This window comes from Cebus imitator, unplaced genomic scaffold, assembly GCF_001604975.1.
Source record: "Cebus imitator isolate Cc_AM_T3 unplaced genomic scaffold, Cebus_imitator-1.0 Scaffold26, whole genome shotgun sequence".
Lineage (NCBI taxonomy): Eukaryota > Metazoa > Chordata > Mammalia > Primates > Cebidae > Cebus > Cebus imitator.
In genome coordinates this window covers 284,881-304,344 of record NW_016107341.1, presented here as the reverse complement: position 1 = coordinate 304,344, position 19,464 = coordinate 284,881, and the positions used below count along the sequence as shown (strand labels likewise).

At 37.8% G+C, this 19,464-nt stretch overlaps 1 protein-coding gene across 3 annotated transcripts in view; it reads right to left on the bottom strand.

The window, feature by feature from the left end:
* Nucleotides 1-19,464, bottom strand: part of ELAPOR2 (endosome-lysosome associated apoptosis and autophagy regulator family member 2) — a 182,591-nt gene that overhangs the window by 71,061 nt on the left and 92,066 nt on the right. For 2 of the 3 annotated variants that reach the window (XM_017523083.2, XM_017523082.2), the window contains 3 exons: nucleotides 6,678-6,873; nucleotides 4,070-4,217; nucleotides 1,254-1,340 (listed from right to left, as the gene is read on the bottom strand). In XM_017523083.2, coding sequence (XP_017378572.1) covers nucleotides 1,254-1,340; nucleotides 4,070-4,217; nucleotides 6,678-6,841 — 399 coding nt within the window. In that variant the 5' untranslated portion in view covers nucleotides 6,842-6,873. Of the gene's footprint in view, nucleotides 1-625; nucleotides 660-1,253; nucleotides 1,341-4,069; nucleotides 4,218-6,677; nucleotides 6,874-19,464 lie in introns of those variants that run through there. The other variant, XM_037736531.1, reaches the window with a different exon arrangement.

The window sequence follows — 19,464 nt, the reverse complement described above, 5'->3', positions numbered from 1 at the left end:
GGACTACAGGCATGAGCCACCATGCTTAGCTACCCTCCTTATTCTTCTGTTCAGTCTCTGGCTGGACAAATACAAGCTGTATAAAATTATAATCCACCCAACTATTTTACCCTGCTGGAGATTCACTGAAGTAGTACATTAAGTAAAAGTAGTGCATTAAGTTCTTTCCCTTGTATTAAGTCTTTTTAAGTAAAGAAAGCATATTTGTTTTTAAGGGTTATTTGTACCTTCAAAGCCCAGTTGACTGGGTGTTAAGGTATATGGCTCTTAAATGTTATTAATATTATTCTCAGGTATACAGATTTTTTAAAATATTCTGAAAGGGTACACTGTATTAAGCACCCAAGGATGAGGCACCTGCTATAACCACAAAGGCAAGGATTGATGGTCACTTATTGAAATAAAGCTTGATCTACATTGTAGGCACCATGTTAAGACCTTCCCACATATCTTCTGATTTAGTCATGCAAGCTTGTTCCCATTTTGCAAATGAAAACATCAGGCACAAAGAGATTAAGCAAATTACCTAAAGAAACACAACTATAAACCAGAGTTAGATATGAAATCCATGTCTCACTCCAAGGAGACAGTGCCTGAAATAATAACAGATTCAGTGAATCATTACCTGATGATTGCCTTCATGCATTTAAGGAGCTGTCCTGTAAGGAAGCAGGCAGTTGCTTCACTTCAAGGAACCAGAGAAGGTAGAATTTTAATCAATGTGTGTCAAATAGGGAGGAGGCAGGTTGAGGCTCCAAATATAGATAAATTTTGTGATAAATAGAGCTGTCTAACAAATGAAGACAGCACAGTATCCAACAAAACAAGCTTGAATATCACTTGCTGGGCACATTGCAGAGAGATAAAAGGAATTCACAGATCCTTTCAATGACAAGAGCTGCTAATTCTATCACATACGACAGACACATTTCTAAACTTAGATACTCAAATGTTTTGTATGTTTATTTGAACAGCCTTCTTTCTCATGGATGCCCCTTTGAAAGGGAGGAAAATTAGAGTAGGATGGGAAAGGGAAAGAAAAGAAACCTAAGGAGAAAGAAAGAGGTAGGGAAAAAACCCTGAAAATTGAAATCTTAGTCCATGAAGCTAGGGGTAATTTTTTCCCTAATAGTGATTTCTATCATTTGAATTAATAGTCAATTTTGATTTTTTTCTTTAAAATACACTTTTTTTTAAAGTTAGGAAAGGAAGGGTAAGTTGGGAAAGAAGAAGGAAATACAATAGAGACTTACAGAATGAGAGCCCCATTCACCACTGTCTGTAAGTTTCACCCACTTGTCAGTGGTGGTGTCCATCTCCTGGCACTGATCATTTTGAATCTGTGGATTAAACACAAGGGCCCTAGTTAAGTGTCTTGAATAATGGTTTTAATTAAATTCTGTACCCAGCACAGACTGCAAGAACTTCTTTCAATACATTCTAAACAATGGCCGTGAGTAATTCTCAATAAGTAAACATACCAAGACCTCTGGAGCTTAAGTGACAACTGCATATGACTGAGTGGTTGTTAAGTAAACTATCCCCATTATTATAACAAAAGGCCTAGCTCATTAGAGAGAGGAATGTGGGAGAAGAGTTAACACTGATGATGCACAGAAAGGAGACAAAGTATAAAACAACTATCCAACATATCCAAACTTTTTAATAGCATGCATCCACCATGCAGTCCCAATAGTATAAAAATAAACAAAGTTTGTCTTTATAATATTTGCAGCAGCAAAATTTTAAATTAAAAACAAATAAAGTCCACTTAATTTTCCATTCCCTAGAACTTAATCCAAATGCAAAGGCAAGTGGCTATGGCCAAAGCCAAAATACCAAATTTTTATTTGAGGTTTAAATGATAATCATTTGCCATGTCCATTCAAATGACTACAGATATCTTTAACACCAAACACCTTAAGCTTTCCAGGCAATTCTTACAAAATGTCAAGAGGTTGGGACACTACATTTCCAGGTCTACACTGAATACAGACACATCAAAAAGGTAGGCCATCTTTCCAATATTGCAAAATAGCAACAGAATAGAGTTAAAACAATATCTCATCACCTATATCCCCATCAAAAGAAATGGCTCTTTTTTTCATCTCTAAATCATTTTGCCTCTTCATTTATCCTCCCGACCAATTTACAAACATTAAAGTGTTCACCTTAAGAGTTATTCCCTAAAGACTTATTAACTAGAATATAGACCCTATTGCCATCCAAATACCAGAGACTATCAGCTACTGAGGGTACTTACTTTAATTGAATTTAAGTGTCATATTCATAAGCATAATGACCATTTTAATGTAAGTGTTAAGCTATATAAAGGCAGATATGGACCCTGTATATACATTTAATGGTCAACGTGTAGATAAGCTGAAAGCATTTTTTATCACTGAAAGCAGATGTCATACGTTATCATGACATTCTACTGGCATTCTGGAGTCCTGTAAAACCTAGGTCTAATCACTTAGTCTCTCTAGGCTTCAGTTCCATCGTTATTAAAACAACAACAAACAACAACAAACAAACAAAAAAACAGAAGGGCTGAATGAAAGTTCCATACAGTTCTAAAATTATATATTTTGTTGCTGTAAATTATGCAATGCCCATTTGTACAACTCTCAGAGAATAGCATCTTTCAATCTTCAAACACTTCCTTTCCATTAACCATTAGTATGATAACTATGAAGTGTTGACCTTATGAGTCAATAAATTGCAACCTCTAAAGCTGAAACATCAATAGAGGAAGGAACATGAATTTGCCATCCCTTTTCAGATTATAACCAGAACAAAGGCATCACTGAAAGGAAGTAATGAAACTTTGTGCCTTAAGGGTACCTTTATTGACATCTCTGAAATAACTTATTGAGCAATACAAATCTAAACACTTATTCTAACAGTTAGATAACTGCTTTGCTTCTTAACTTTATTTCAGTTTTAGTAATGTTGCCAAAAATGTCCAATGAAATAGGAAATTGTTCACTGAAGGATTTTGCAAACAAAATGAAGCTTAAACATAAATCTGTTTGAAGGTTGCTTAACATCTTAAAGTCATCAAAATATATTAGTGCTAGGAGGCTCCTTAAAAGATACTGTCACACAACCTACTTTATAGAAGTGAATGCTGAGTGCCAGAAGGTTCACTTAATTGCTCAATAAAATGAAGTTAACAATTACAGAGTTGGGACTACAGCCAGAATCTTGACTTCAAATGTAAAGTTCATATTTTCATGAAAAATCTCTCTTGCTACCAAACTTCTGATTTAGAAATTCCCATTTCTAATAATACAAATTTGTTTTAGATTTTTAGTACCTTTGTTTCTGAATTCTGGACTGCAGAAATATTTTTCAAGATAATCTCTGTGTTATAAGCACAACACACACTTAGTTTGGTATGAGAAGTCAATCTGAGCACATTTGCTCAAGCATTTGTGTCATAAATATTTGCTAGATTAGATACTGTTTATTACTAATAGTTAAGTAATTTTAGTGTTAACCACCTATTTTGTTAGATGATTATCTTATATTCTGTAATGCTATTTAAATTCTTTTCAAATACATCAAGTATCACATTCGTTGATGTTTTTAGAGTGTACAAAATTCACAGAATCAGAAACGTACAGCCACTTAAATAATTCTTGTTAGCAAAATGTATTTGAAATTGCAAAAAGAAAAAAAAACTTTTAAGTGAAAACTAAAATTGGTTTTAAAAACACAGTTTTCACACAATATTATCTGTAGCTATAAAAAGTACAAACCAGAATCTTGGAGAAAATATTTGTCACACAAAAAGTCTAAACCAATGGTTGTATAATGAGCATAACTAAAGATAAAACAAGTCCAATGTTATGCTGCAAGGTGAGATCTCAGAGGTAAAGAAACAATTTTAGTCAGAAAACAAAATATTATAGAAAAAAATTAAAGTTTTCTTTTAACATCAAAAGGTTCATTTAAGACAAAAATAACTGAGGAGAAATAAAGTAGAATGGGAACAACTGATTAAGGGAAATTTACGTGAACATCCCTTAAAAAGTAAATTCCAGAATATAAAAGGTCTTACAAAGAACTCAAAGAAGATGTTGTTGTCGACATACTGGTACTCAAAGAAGACATAACCTGACTTCTTAAGGTGCACGGCATAGATCAAAGACACTGTGCAGTCATCACGATTAGATTCTATGTAGCTTCCTCGAGGGATCCAAGAAGAGCTGGGGAAACGAAACAAAGAGGCACTTTACATTAATGTTCTGAAACCTCTTCTGTCCACAAAGCTGTGTAAGTAACTCAGACGCACAAGTAGTTTCATCAGCAAAGCACAGCAGAAAACATCAGAAGCTTTTCTGGAACTCAAAGACCAACTTTATTACTGAAAAGAGGTTCATTTTCTTCATTTCTTAAGGAAAATAACTTCCTAAATCTTTTTCAGGTTATATGATTAATTTGCTATGAAACTGTTATTTTTCACCCAAAGTTTGATTACCAAATAGATGAGAACTAATTTTAGTAGCTGAAGTGGAATTATTCTTTCAAACAACTGCAGTTTTTTTTTTTTTGTAAACCCATACATATGGCAAATCTATAGAAGGGGAGAAAGAGTACCACTAATGATAAATATGTAGATTAAGATATAAAGCTGTATTTTTTCACCTTAATTTTTTAGGAAGTTGTGTGTCCCATGAAATGAACTTGCCTGTGATGGACCTGTCTTTTGAGTTCCTAAATCTTTGTAAGGTTATTTAAGGAGCAACTAATTGTTTAAAACATAATACCATTGTATTTTAGGGTTTATAACATGTTTTTAAATATATAGCAATAGTATGAAGATGAGGGTATAAATGTAACTATGCTGTGGTAACATTTAACATTATATAAAAGTATAATAATCTCTATGCTACCATAAGAATGCATACAGTAATTCCTAGCCTCTGCAACCTGTGGTTAGCAAAGATATCCTAACAGATAACCATAACAGGAAAAAATGATAAATTGCATTTTTTTTTAATTTTAAACTTTAGCTTATCAAAGGACACTATTAAGAAAACATAAAAGGCAAAAGCCACAAACTGGAAAGAAGTATTACACACACACATAGAGACATGTGTGTGTGTGTATGTGTGTGTGTATATGTGTGTGTGTGTATATATAGTATATGCATGTGTGTGTGCATATACTATATATTATATAAATATATACACATAAGAACCCATGCTCAGAATATACAAAAAACTCCTTCAGCTTGATAATCAAATATCCAAAAATAAAAAGTAGAAAATGGGTATAACAATTTGACTTCACAAAAGAGAATAAACACATGGACAATAAACACATGAAACATGTTTGACATTATTATGCGGCAGGGAAATAAATTAAAACAAGGGTATATCATCTCACACACACACATGCACGAACACAATGGGATGGCTAGAACAAAACAAGACTTAACAATACAAATGCTGGTAAACATGTAGAGTAACTAGAACTCAAATATCCTACTAGTGGAAGTCTGCAATAATATAACGATTTTGAAAAGTTCAACTTTTTAGAAAGTTCAACATACATCTCCTATATGACCCAACCAATTAAAAAAGAGTAAAGAGTATGTAAGAGTGGATGGGTGAAAAAAGGAAGGAGACGAGACAGGAAAACAAGCATAGCCGTATCAGACTGAAATTTACACTGAGAAAATTACACTAGAAGACACTACATTGAAAACCTACCACTTACTCAATTTCTTTTACGCATAAACTATTCCAGACAGAAGAAGACGCCTTGTCAATGTCTCCTGCCCACCAAAACAAAGATCTGAGGTCCCACAACATCCTATTAGTACTTTCCTCTAAGGAACTCTTTTACTTAAAACACACACCCTCTCTTAAAGAAATAAGCCTATTACCAAGATATTAAAAAAAGAAATTGGTATCATTTGGCAAAAAGACAGCTAGAGTGAAAGGAAGGAGGAAAGGAAGGGAGGGAGGGAATGAATGTGCCCTTAAGCTTATGGTAAAAATGTGGGATTCCTGACAGGCTACTCTTGTCAGGAGGTAGCCAGAGGCCTAAAGTTGAATTATCCTAAGCAAATCTATATGAAAGGAAATGTTACGTACGTAGTTAACACAGAGAACAGGAAAGCATACAGCTTAAAGACACACATTTTGTTTTGTTTTTTTCAAAAGAGTTTAACATTTCTCCAACTTTGTCATATGCAAAGCTAAAAATCCCCTATAAAAGAGGTAAGAATTAAGCAAAGGTGCTTTCCACCTTAGGTACTTAACCCACTCTCTTTCATAAGAGATAATCACGTGTCTAAATGAAGTTTATGAATTCTTCCTGTCAGAGGAAAAGAAAAAAATCTGAAAGTATTGGTTAAAAATTAGAAAAAGGTTAGTAGAAACACCAGCAGCTTAAGTGTAGTTATAAATACGAGAAAAATAATTTGCTTCTCTAACAGCATTATTGCATTTTTGTATTCAGTATCTGGTATATTCTGAGGGCAATGATTTTAACCTCATGAAAACTCATTGCAGTGACTGTCCAAAAAACATGATTCTCTGCAATTAGCTTATCATCCCAAATAGTACCAAAATTATCCTCATCTTCTTTCTGGAAAACAGCAACTAACTTCTTCTCAAATATTCAGTTAAGAGCCAAAGGTTGCTTTGGATTCTTACTTGTTACAGCCATCTGGCCTGCTGTCAGAAGGGCCCACCACAGTGTCCATGAATGTTGCGACGTTAGAAAATCCTGCCGGCAGTTCATCCCATTCATCAAATTTGATGCCACTGCCCAAGGAATAGGTACCCTCGCCACACTTACTGCATACCTGGTTCTTCATTTCTAGATACTCTCCAGAGGCACAGGAGAAAGCTGGAAGATAGAACAATGGACAACCCATTACTCACTCCACCATCAATTTCCTCCCCTTCATGCTATCACCAGAATTATTTTTACAAAACTCTGATTATGTCCTACCCTAATGAAAGCCTGTCAATCCCCTTATCACTACATGCATTTCACAATCTGGCTCCAACCTCTTTTCCCAAGCTTATCCCTTGCCCCACCCTCTTCCAGCCAAAACAGAATTCATATCATTCCCGAAACATTTCATCCTTTCGCTTGCTGTTGTGGTCTTCTTTCCCAGAGATGTTGGCCAACCCTACCTACTCTGCATGGAGCACTCCTGTTCTCAACTCAGAAACTACTCACTTCATAACAGATCACCTCCTCTGGCGCACCAGACGGTCAAGTGCACCTCCCTTATGCTCCTACAGTGCACTTGTTATAATACCTCCATTAAAGCACCTAATATACGCTAATTAATGGATAAGCGCATATTAAGACCCCTTATAATTTGATGTGAGACTTTGAGCTTTAAGAAAACAAGGATGATTATTTCTGGATTCCAAACTGTATCAGGCACATACTAAGTCTAAATAAAATGCTGATCCAATGAGTGACAACTAAATATAAAAAGGGAAACAGGAAAGCAGTGCAATAGCTGAACAGATTATTTCCACTGAAATCATGAGTCCACTTTTTCAATATTCACACGAATCTAGTCATTTCCACCAAATACATCTTATTTCTAATGTCACGCTGTCTGCAAACTCTGAGAGTTGTACCCAGAGACACTGGATACGCCAATGTGAAGAATAGTTGACACATTACAAAAAAGGTTAAGTTATTCATTCAACAAATGTGAATCAACATCTTCCAAGTACATGGCTCTGTGCAAGATGGTATTAGTGACTCCAATCTAGAAAAGGACTTTCCAATCCTTTAATCAGGATATTAAAGAAACAAGAACAAAATGAGACCTCCAAATTACCCAATGAAGAAAAACAAATCTCCCAGCAGAGTGTAAAGTAGCAAAGCTTTACCTTTAGGTGGACTCTTCTCTTTTAGAATACATTAAAAAACTTAGCCAGAAATAAAAATAAGCTAATTTTCTAAAATTAATTAAAGAATTAGCGCTAAAATCCATACACATCTACTTACTCACTAAATTAATATAATGCTTTACTTGAGAAAACCTAAAGATGCTGTACAATGATCTTATAACATTCAAATCAACATCCCCAAATCAGTAAAACATGAGGAAATAAAAAAAGATTACACAAGGAATATGGCATGCTGACTACATGGTCAAAACTGTCCTAAGACGAGGCTGTACCACTTCCTAATTCTATGACACTGAGTCAGTTATTTCGCTTCTCTAGGCCTTAGTTTCTGCTTCTAAAAATGGAGATAACAATCACAATAGGTACCTTTAAGGGCTACACTGATGACAGCGGGGGCCTATCTGGAGTGGCCACTGCCATGAAACCAGCCGTTGTTGGGGAAGTGCAGACCAGGCCACACGCTCCATGGAGCCACTGGTTGAGGGGAGCAGACCGGAGTCCCACCCTCCCAGGCGAACCTGAGCCTCCCTGTTCTGTTGGGGGCTGGTAGCAGGCAGGAGTTCCATCATCTTGAGCACAGCTGCAGCTGCCGAAGCTGTGGCTGTGGACCAGGGTGTCTCAGCACTCTGAGGGGCCCAGGAAGGTGCCGCTTCCCCCAAAAGCTTGGAGATGTCTGCTCCCGCAGCCTGGCCTCTCCCTACTACTGGCAACCCCTCTGATCTCAGAGCAAGTTTGTGGCTGAGCTCGGGCACTGTGCTGACACACCAGTCCCCTGCTACCTGAACCCCCTCCAGACTTTGGACACCAACAAGCAAAGGAGGGAGACTGAGGCAGGGGCTGACAGCAGCTCAGCATTGGCCTGCAGGCACCCCTTGACACAAATAGCCTGGGTGCCCTCAACAGTGGCAGGAGGCAAAGAGGGTCCTGGACAGAAGGGGACAGGTCCCAGCAAAGCCCCACCTTCAAGCCGAAAAGGCTGTGAAGCCTGGAGGCTGGGCTGCTGGCCTATGGGCCAGAGTGGGACTTGTGGTGCTTTTTCCAGGACTGTTCATAGCTGCCCATGAACCATCAACACACACTTCCTCCTTCTGGCTGGCTGAGTCCCAGGCCCATAAAAGTCCTGGATTCAGCCAGACTCTTAACAGATGGTGGGATGACCAGCTGCAGAGAGGAGTTACCCACTCCAGGGTTTTCACTCCACTGAGAGCTGAACAATTGTCAAGATACTCTATTTACAGAGAGGAGCTAGTCACTGTGGGTCTCCTCTGAGCTATTCTGTTGCTCAATAAAGCTCCTCTTCACCTTCTTACCCTCCACTTGTTTGTGTACCTCATTCTTCCTGGACGTAGGACAAGAACTCAGGACCTGCTGGTGGGGCTAAAAGAATTGTAACAAACAAGGCTGAAACATGACCCTTGCTTGCCATATTGTGGGTGACAAGAAGGAGAGAAGAGCTGTGGCCCTTTATGGATCCCAGACCTAGGAGCTCCCCAAGTCAAGGCTGTGACAGCCTCTTTGGGAGCTCTGCAGTTCCTAGTGTCTCCAAGCTTCTGGGTGCCACTATGTTCCCTGGTGCCAGTGTGGAAGCTGCTTGTGGAATGCCTCATTCACCTGCAGCCTCACAGGGAGCCAGTGCCCATGCCATCACCTGGAGTTGCCCACCCCACTGCAGCTGTCATGCCTGGCTGTGCATGGTATGAACCCCATGCTCACTCACACACCCCTTGCCTCTCTACACCTGGCCAGCCCTTGGCCAGCATGGGATCCAGGCCAGTAGTGTGAGCCGAACGCACCGTGCCAGGCCAAGTGGGCAGAACAAGCCTGGTGGGCCTGGGAAAAACCCAAGCAAAGGCGCCACTGGCCACAGAGGTTTCCAGCTGGTGAACTGACACCCCAAGAATCCTATGACAATACTGAGAAAATAAAATATAATATAAGGTGGCTAGAGTAGTGCCTGGCATATAACAAATGCTCATTAAAGCTATTATCACTACCAGTATAATCAACAGAAAAATACAGTTATGGAAAACTATTTATTTTCAATGGTCTATGGATCTTCTAGCAAACTCAGAGTCAGACATTTGTCTAGTAAGATAAATAATAAGATCATAAACCAAGAGTCTAGAGTACATTAAATCAGGGTTCAGCAAACTACCACCTGCAGGAAAAATCTGGCTCACTGCCTGCTTTTGTAAATAAAGATTTACTGAAACACAATCCCAGTCATTCATTTACCTACTGTCTATGGCTGCTTTCACACCACAATGGCAGAGTTGAATAGCTGCAACAGAAACTGCACTGCCCACAAAGTCAAAAATATTTGCTTCCTAATGAAATAATCTTGGAAGACAGTTTATTAACTGGCACCCAGAAGCTTGGAGACACCAGGAACTGCAGAGCTCCCAAAGAGGCTGTCACAGCCTTGACTTGGGGAGCTCCTAGGTCTGGGATCCATAAAGGGCCACAGCTCTTCTCTCCTTCTTGTCACCCACAATATGGCAAGCAAGGGTCATGTTTCAGCCTTGTTTGTTACAATTCTTTTAGCCCCACCAGCAGGTCCTGAGTTCTTGTCCTATGTCCAGGAAGAATGAGGTACACAAACAAGTGGAGGGTAAGAAGGTGAAGAGGAGCTTTATTGAGCAACAGAATAGCTCAGAGGAGACCCACAGTTTATTAAAGTCCAAAATTGTACTTTAAGTTAATTAATGATAACTTAACAAAAGGTAATATTTTATGGTATGTTGTTACAGAAAACTCTAAAAGCTAAAAAAGAAAACATTGACTTTGTGAATCTTGTCTTCTAAATACAATGATGCCATTTCAGAGTGTTCACTGCCCTGTTAATTAAAATCATAAAGAACATGCCCAACTCTTTCCCAAGTGTTTCCATGAAGTCATAAGGAAAACTGAGAGATAAAGTTGAAAGTGAATATAATGGATGTTTGGTATATATCAGGTGCTTGATACTTTACAAAGACAGTAAATTCTTGTTATTCACAGTAGTTGTGTTATATGAATTTACCCAAACACAAATTAATTAACACGGGACCATTGCTCCTAGGGAAAATATAGTGTTAGGTTCCTGAGAACCTCTGGTCACATCACCTTTGTTAGCCAGTCAACAACTAACCTTAAGTTTAATTCCTTTTAAAGATATTTTATTTAGTATATATTGTTAATTCATTATTGTTGAACTCATGGCCAACAGAACTATAACTCACACCTGAACAAAGCTTATCTAACACATGTATTTTCTCTGAAAGGCATAGCACAGCCCTATCGTGCTTAGAATACTAGCCTTCACTTTGGCATTATACTTCTAGGGCCATTTTAAGCATCAAAATCACCCAAAAAATAACTAAAATGCTAAACACATAGCACTAAATAAACCACCAAAAAGACACTTGTTTACACTATGAGAAAAGTAATAAGAAGTCAAAGTGTCACACTGTTCATATGTGCAGTTGTGTGACTCAAATATCTCACCACTCTGCATATGTCTACAAATGACTATGAAAGCACTGAGTGTATTAATTTGGGGGTTACAAATAAATTTCAGCAAGTAGTCAAATTTGCAAATATTGAATCCATGAATGATGAGGATCAACTTTATTTACAATAGACCGGTGAGGGAGGAAGGGATTATACCCACATACCAGATGAAGAAACTGAGCCACAGTCCATTTAAATAACCTGATTAAAAAGGCTGACTAGTTAACAGTTAACCAGTGGCAAAACTAAAACTCAAATTCTGGTCTGACTGATTCCAAAGGTGGTTCCTCAAAGAAAATTCAATTCAAAAAATTATTACAACCAATACAAAGAGGGCAAACAATTCATCATATTTCACACCATTCCTCATTTCCTATCCAGGACTGTTAAACAATGTTCATGCACATTATACAGCAATAACCATTTCCCTGTTTCATATTTCTTGTGGATTTTTAATGTACCATTCCTAAAGCATGAATTAAAAACTATTTTAGCAAGTTTCTAACTCCCATAAGTCAATGATTTTGCTTATAACAGGAAGATAATAATAACAGCTATCTCAAAGAGGTATGGGAAAGAGATATACCATATAAAGCATTCAGCATATACATAGCAGACAGCACACAATAAAGATTAAATACAGTTATTAATAGTTTAGGCTTGATGCAGTGGCTCACACCTGTAATCTCAGCACTTTGGGAGGCTGAGTCAGACAGATTGCTTGAGGTCAGGAGTTCAAGACCAGCCTGGTCAACATTGTGAAACCCCATCTTTACAAAAAATACAAGAAGTTAGCCAGGCAAGGTGGCAGACACCCGTAATCTCAGATACTCGGGAGGCTGAGACACCAGAATTTCTTGAGCCTGGAAGGCAGCTGTTGCAGTGAGCTGAGATCGTGCCACTGCATCCCAGCCTGAGCAAAAGAGTGAGACTGTCTCAAAAATAAAAAGATTATTGATATTTTAAATCAGGGACATGGAACATACATTTCTAAAAGAAATCTGCTAATGGATTTACAATATTACATCTCTTCAGATTAATTATGCAATGAAATTAGTTAAATGAGTATAGAGCCTTTAATAATACAGAGGAGCTAGCAAGTCTAAAGCTTTTCATAGTTTAATCATTTGCTACTCCTCAGTCTTTTTCATCCTGGAAGTCAGGTCTAGAGACACCTGTCCAAGGAAGAAAAGAGCCAAATTGTCTTAGTAAACAATGTTTAATCCACAAGATTATGTCAACAGAGTTAGAGCTGCTGACTCCTTTTGGCGTCCACCAAAACTACCTGCTCTTCCTTTTACCTTCCATCCTAGCCTCCTCCATGCTCTATGTCAACACTGCTACCTTGGCATGTGTTCTTTAATTGGATTATCAGGGTGTTAAAAAATAATCTTAAAGACTATATTCTTTTCATTCAGATTCTTTTAGCATACAACATAGGAACTTTTCAACAAGCAGCAAGATAGACAATTATTATTAACAGCTGTTGTTAGCTGTTATGAATGTGAATTGACCATATTTAATTTGACTCAATTCATCATTTCTAAAATAAATACTGTGTTTCTCCTTCAACAACCTTAAAATCTTAGAGAAACTGAATTAAATTAAAGATAGGCAAACTCCAAAGTCTTGAGAACAGGAAGACCTTATTTGCCTAAGGTCACACACTACTTAACAGTGGCCTCAAGTATTTCACAATACTTCACCTAAGCACCCAGTGAAAGAGTGATATTTAAAACCCAACTTTTTAAAGTCTAAACTGTAACCAAGAGGTCATTTGCTGCACTCACTGTTCTTTTTCTTGGCTTTATGCCTATTCTGACATTTATTTCTGCTACTGTGAAGTTGTAAAGGTTCAAATATGCAGGTATGAAAAATCAGATATGGAAAAAGCATTTATATTAGTCTATCACCAAGTAGCAAATATCTTAGGAAATTTGCTTAACCTCTGTGCTTCCATTTATTCACACTCCAGCATCCCTTTCTCCCTCCTAGGACTGCTTATAATAATCCAGTGAGAAACTATGGAAAGCACTCTGAAAATAAAGAGTGCTGAAAATTCAAAGCACTGCTATGATCATACAACCACCTAGCACAATGTGCCAAATAACTGTTACTGAATTCAATCATTTATAGGCTGATTATCATCTATGATTTATGCCTAACAATAAAGAATATCTATTTTTAATCATTTACCACAGGGCCACATCGTTTTGCTTTTTCTTCCTCCACAGCCCTCATATTTTGAAAGACTATGGCTTTCAATCACATTTTTTCATAATTTACTCATCTTTGCTCTTTTAAATCAAAGTTTTTATTACTAAAATATGTTTTCTAAACAGCAAACAGCAATAATAAGTAATAATAAATGGATTTTCAATTTACAAGTTGAATGAGATGTTGATGATATAATGAACCTATCCAAACTTTACAGGTAAATATCTGGGAACAACACTGTGGCTTTCTCAAAGCTTCTGTGATAGTCTAATCTGGACTGATCTTCCTCAAAATAAATCAAATTTATATCTCACTAAGTATAAAGTCACTGTAATCCATCTTACTTATCAATTAATATTAGCTAAATATAATTATTTGTGGGGAAATATAAAGTAAATCAGTTCCAGAATCAAGATGAGTCAGTATGTCTCATCTTTTCTTCAATTTTTCTTCAATTGGTTACTCTTGTTTAAATACGATAAATAAGGTTTAAGCCACAGACATTATTATGTCAACTACACGCTCATACTCTTGCAATTGTTCTTACTATTACTCACTGCCATTAAGGGTAATACAAAGAAAGAACAATGCTTGGTGTGTGGACCTCAAAAATAAGTTGTACTTCTATCACTTATTTAGCCAATTAATTATCATTATCAGATAATTAAAACTTTAAGTGCCTGCCAGGTTTATCATCAGTCTTTTCACAGAAAAAGAAGCAGAAAATGGCATCGAAGATAAAGTGAACAGCATATTGAATCCAGCAAATCTCCAATCTTCTTCCTCCCTCAGTACCAGTGATAAGGACAGCACTTGAACACTGTCCTTTTAAGTTGTTATTTATGAAATTCTTAGAGAAGAAAAATAATCCTGATTTCTCATTAAAAAAAAAATAAAAGTGAGATAGGGAGAGCCAAACAGTACATTAGAACAGGCCATTTCTTGCTGATTTTCTTTAATTCACATTAAGGCAGATTTTTTTCCTTGGCTGAAGGGAATTCTTGTTCTCCCTAATTGGTAAATTATTTTTCGTCCTGAGGATAGTTTTCACATCAAAATATACAAAGTAGCAATGAAGGCTGGTTGTGAGTATATCAACTATCTGTCATGTTAAATTTAAGGCTGGAAGAGGAGAAAGAAAGGTGAGACTGTTCAAATGCTAACAGTGGCAGACATTGCAATATCCCTATCAGAAGAAAATATTCATAAGCATAAGAAGATATATTAGTACTGCACTATAATTCACCAGTTATGTGATTTGAAGCATGATTTGATCACAGGATGAATAAATCTGTGATATGTAATCCTAACAATTAAAACCATGAGAATCACCAAAAGAGACCTTTGAGATTGTCTGATCCAAACCATTCCAATTCCAAGTTTCTTCTTCTGCGTAATGGTAAGCAACCCAGTTCAACTTTCCTACAGTTTCTAGTGGCAGACTTTCTATCTAACAGACTCCATGACTCTCTACCCAATAACCCCACAGTTACTATGCAGCCAGAAGATTTTACTATAACTAAACTGAGAAAAAACCCACTATCTTCACATGAAAAAGAACAGCATTAGAAAAGAACTCAACAGAAAACAAAAAGAAAGAAAGAAAGAAAAAGAAAAAATGAAAGAAAAGAACTCTGCCTTAAAAGTCAAAGGGTGTGAGTTCTAGCTCCAGCTGTGTCACTTCGCCATCTGAAGTAACAGATACAGAGCTACTATGTCACCTCTGAATTGACATGATAAAATTATCAGAACTGAAATAGTAAAGCCCAATCCCACCAATAACAATTTTTAATTTTTCACTAAGAGTTGGGGGTGAAATTGTAGGACATAGGGATATAACTCCTAAGTTATTTGTGAAATTCTTAGAGAAGAAAGAGACACCTATTTTCATCTTTCACCTTACAAAACAAAAGTGAGATGGAGATACACAAGAGTACATTAATATGAACCAGTTCTAGCTAGCATTTCCTAACTCACTGTTCCCTGAAGAAATTATTTACTGAAAAGTATTGCCTCTCTATCTCCAAAAACTAATTTCACATTTAACATCCTTTCCAGTGGTCTTCACATAGCCCTATCAAGTAGAAGTGTATGCTTATCACTGTACCTCTTAGGATTTACCAGCCAGACGCTTGAAAATTTAAAAGTAGAAGCCAACTCCTGGCAAGAAAATGGATCCATGTGACATCACAGATAGTGATCCCTATTAAATTAGCAAAGCCTATTTAAAGTTCCTATATTTTTATAAGAAAAGCTAACTAAGAAATTTTTTATCTCTGAAAGAAAAAAAATAGAAATATATTTTATTGCAGCTACTTTACTTCAATGTTTGATGGGGGAGGGGACGAATCTCAGTTCATCGGGCACAGGATGACACAAGGCCTACAGAAAAAAGACAACAGCGAAGGTCAATGGAAAAAAAATATTCGAGGTATGTGATGAGGTCACTTAAGGGGGCAGAACAATGTATCTGTGAAATCAGTTTTCTCAACTTCCAATTATGCCCTACCACTTTGATTCTTATCATCCTAAACTTTCTCTCTTCCTTAGAAAGTGTCAGTTATTTCCTACTTCTTGAGTCTCTGATCTTGATTCTGCAGTATTGAGAGCTGTTTTCTCATCTCCTCATAAAACACTTTTTTTCAGAGAAGTTACCTCAACCACAGCACCCAGCAAACAATACAATTGACCTAAAGTCTGATTTCCAGCTGTTCTCAACTGTTTTCATCTCCTCTCCCAATCTCATTCATTCTAGCCTTTTAGCTACCACTTGTGTGTTACTGAGGAGGTTTAACTTTGCATTTGCGCACCTGGAACTCAATGCAGCAACATTTCAAACTAAGCCTTCGGAGGACAAAATATTTGACAGCCTTTTTAAAGTCAATTTTTCCCTTTTGTGTATAGAATAAATTTTACAAATGTTATTAGCCCTTTGTGTTTCACCTACAAAAATAAAACACTAAAGTTAGTCTCTAATTTGGTGGCACAAAAGTTACTCAATCTACAAACATTCCAGTATTCTGCAGCTTTCTTAGGAGCCATGAAAGGATTACATATTCTGTCCATAAGGAGTTTAGTCTTCTCTTCAGAAGAATTCTAGAGTTGAAAAATGTGTCTTTTCCTAATACCAATTAAACAATGAAAGCATACTCTATGTATCAAGTACCAACAATATACTAGGTAAAGGGATAAAAAAACACTGGCTAATCAACTTCGCACTGTATATGAGAATGTAGAAACAGACATCTCCTAAATTCTAAATGTCATTCTCTTATCTTTCTGAAAAATACATACAATTAAGAACAAAATATACTGCTGGGTATGGTGTTAGGCACCTATAATCCTAGCTACTCAGGAAGCTGAGGCAGGAGGATCACTTGAGCCCAAGGTTTTGAGGCTAAACTATGATTGTGCCTGTGAATAGCCAAGGCACTCCAGCCTGGGCAGCATGGCAAGACTCATCTCTAAAAAAAATTTACTTTATTTTTATAAATACTTAAAAAAATAAGAATGCAATATATAAAGAGAACATTAACCAACTAAAAATGACCCACAAAAACATACATCTGAGCCTTTAGAGGTCATCTTTTTAAAAGTCCATCTATTTCTCCAGGATACTAATTTGTGTCACATCTCTGTCAAGAGGTAACTGTTAGTGGCATGCAGATGCCCTAAAATGGGGATAAGAACTTTTTCATTATATACTAGCAGTATATTCCAAAGAGACAGTCCCACAGACGTTAAAAACAGACCCATGGGGGCAGCACCAATATAGCAGAGAGGAGGCAACACCAGATGCAGCTCCCAGCAAATGAGATGTAGAGGGCTAGAGGACCTCACATCCCAAGTGAGGTGCTGGGCTTATTTTGGGGGGACTGGAAGGACTCTGAAAGTAGCCCAGTGAGGAAACCAAACCAGGGCAAGAGCCGCCCAGGGAGAAGGAACCAAGACAGGGCAGGGTGCATCCCCACCTGGAACGTGCAGCCAGCTCGGAGGGTCAGGGGACTTCACCCCCTCAGTGCTCCAATTCGGATCCTGTGTTTACTTCAACCCTCCGGCAACCATCGGTCCATGAGAGCCCCGCCAGACTCAGGGGTGCCATGGGTTGTCAACGCAAATCTGAGTGACAGCTCCCGCCTCATGCCACAAGTTGTCGGTGGGACCTGGGCGGAAGTTTGGACTAGTGCCAGCAGGATGGGACAACCTGTCCCACAGAAAGAGGCAGAGTTGAAATCAGGGAAACAGACCATAATGCCGGTAGGCCCCAAACCCCACAAAACTCAAACTGAAGCCCACGCTCCAGAGAGCTTGGCAGCAAATAAACCAGTTTGACCCCAACCAGGAAGATCGAGCTCAGGGAAGGAGAGACACCATTGGGAAAGTGGGGCTAATTTCACCTGCAAACAATCCCCAGGGGAAGACCACCCAACCAGCAACCTGACTGAATCTGAGGCAGCCCAGTAACACCTCTACAGGCCAAAAAAGATATACCTCCAACTGCAACAGAAAGGACGTCCACTCAGAGATTTCTCCTGAAATCACCAACTTCAAAGATCAAAGGGAGATAAATCCACGAAGATGGGAAAAAAAGCGCAAAATGAATGAAACCATCAAAGACCAGAACGCCTCTTCCCCTCCCAGGGATCACAACTCCTCACCATCAAGGGAACAAAACAAGACAGAAAATGAGTGTGACAAATTGACAGAAGCAGGCTTCAGGACGTGGATAATAAGCTTCTCTGAGTTAAAAGACCATGTAACCATGTAACCCAATGCAAAGAAACTAAGAACCTTGAAAAAAGGTTAGACGAAATGCTAACGAGAATAACCAGCTTAGAGAACATAAACGAATTGATGGAGCTGAAAAACACAGCACAAGAATTTTGCAAGGCATACACAAGTTTCAACAGCCAAACCAATCAAGCAGAATAAAGGATATCAGAGATTGAAGATCAAATCAATGAAATAAAAGGAGAAGGCAAGATTAGAGAAAAAAGAGTGAAAAGAAACAAACAAAGCCTCCAAGAACTATGGGATTATGTGAAAAGACCTAAACTACATTTGAAAGGTGTGCCTGAATGTGACGGGGAGAATGAATCCAAGCTGGAAACCACTCTTCAGGATATTATGCAATAGAACTTCCCCAACCTAACGAGGCAGGCCAATATTCAAATCCAGGAAACACAGAAAACACTACAAAGATATTCCTTAAGAAGAGCAACCCTAAGGCACATAATTATCAGGTTCACCAGGGTTGAAATGAAGGAAAAAATCCTAAGGGCAGCCAGAGAGAATGGTCGAGTCACTCACAAAGGAAAGACCATCAGACTCACAAGGATCTCTTGGCAGATACCTTACAAGCTAAAAGGGAATGGGGGCCAATATTCAACATCCTTAAAGAAAAGAACTTTCAACCCAGAATTTCATATCCAGCCAAACTAAGCTTCATGAGTAAAGGAGAAATAAAATCCTTTACAGACAAGCAATTGCTGAGAGACTTCATCGCTACAAGACCTGCCTTACAAGAGCAACTGAAGGAAGCACTAAACATGGAAAGGAACAAACAGTACCAGCCAATGCAAAAATGTACCAAATGGTAAAGAACAATGACACAAGGAAGTAAGCATGTCAACTAATGGGCAAAACAATAAGCCAATAACAAACTAGTAGGATCAACATCAAACATAACAATACCAATGTTCAATGTAAATGGCCTAAATGCCCCAATCAAAAGAGACAGACTGGAAAACCAGATAAAAAGTCAAGACCCAATACTGTGCTGTATTTAGGAGACCCATCTCACATGCAAAGACTCACAAAGACTCAAAATAAAGGGATGGAAGAAGAT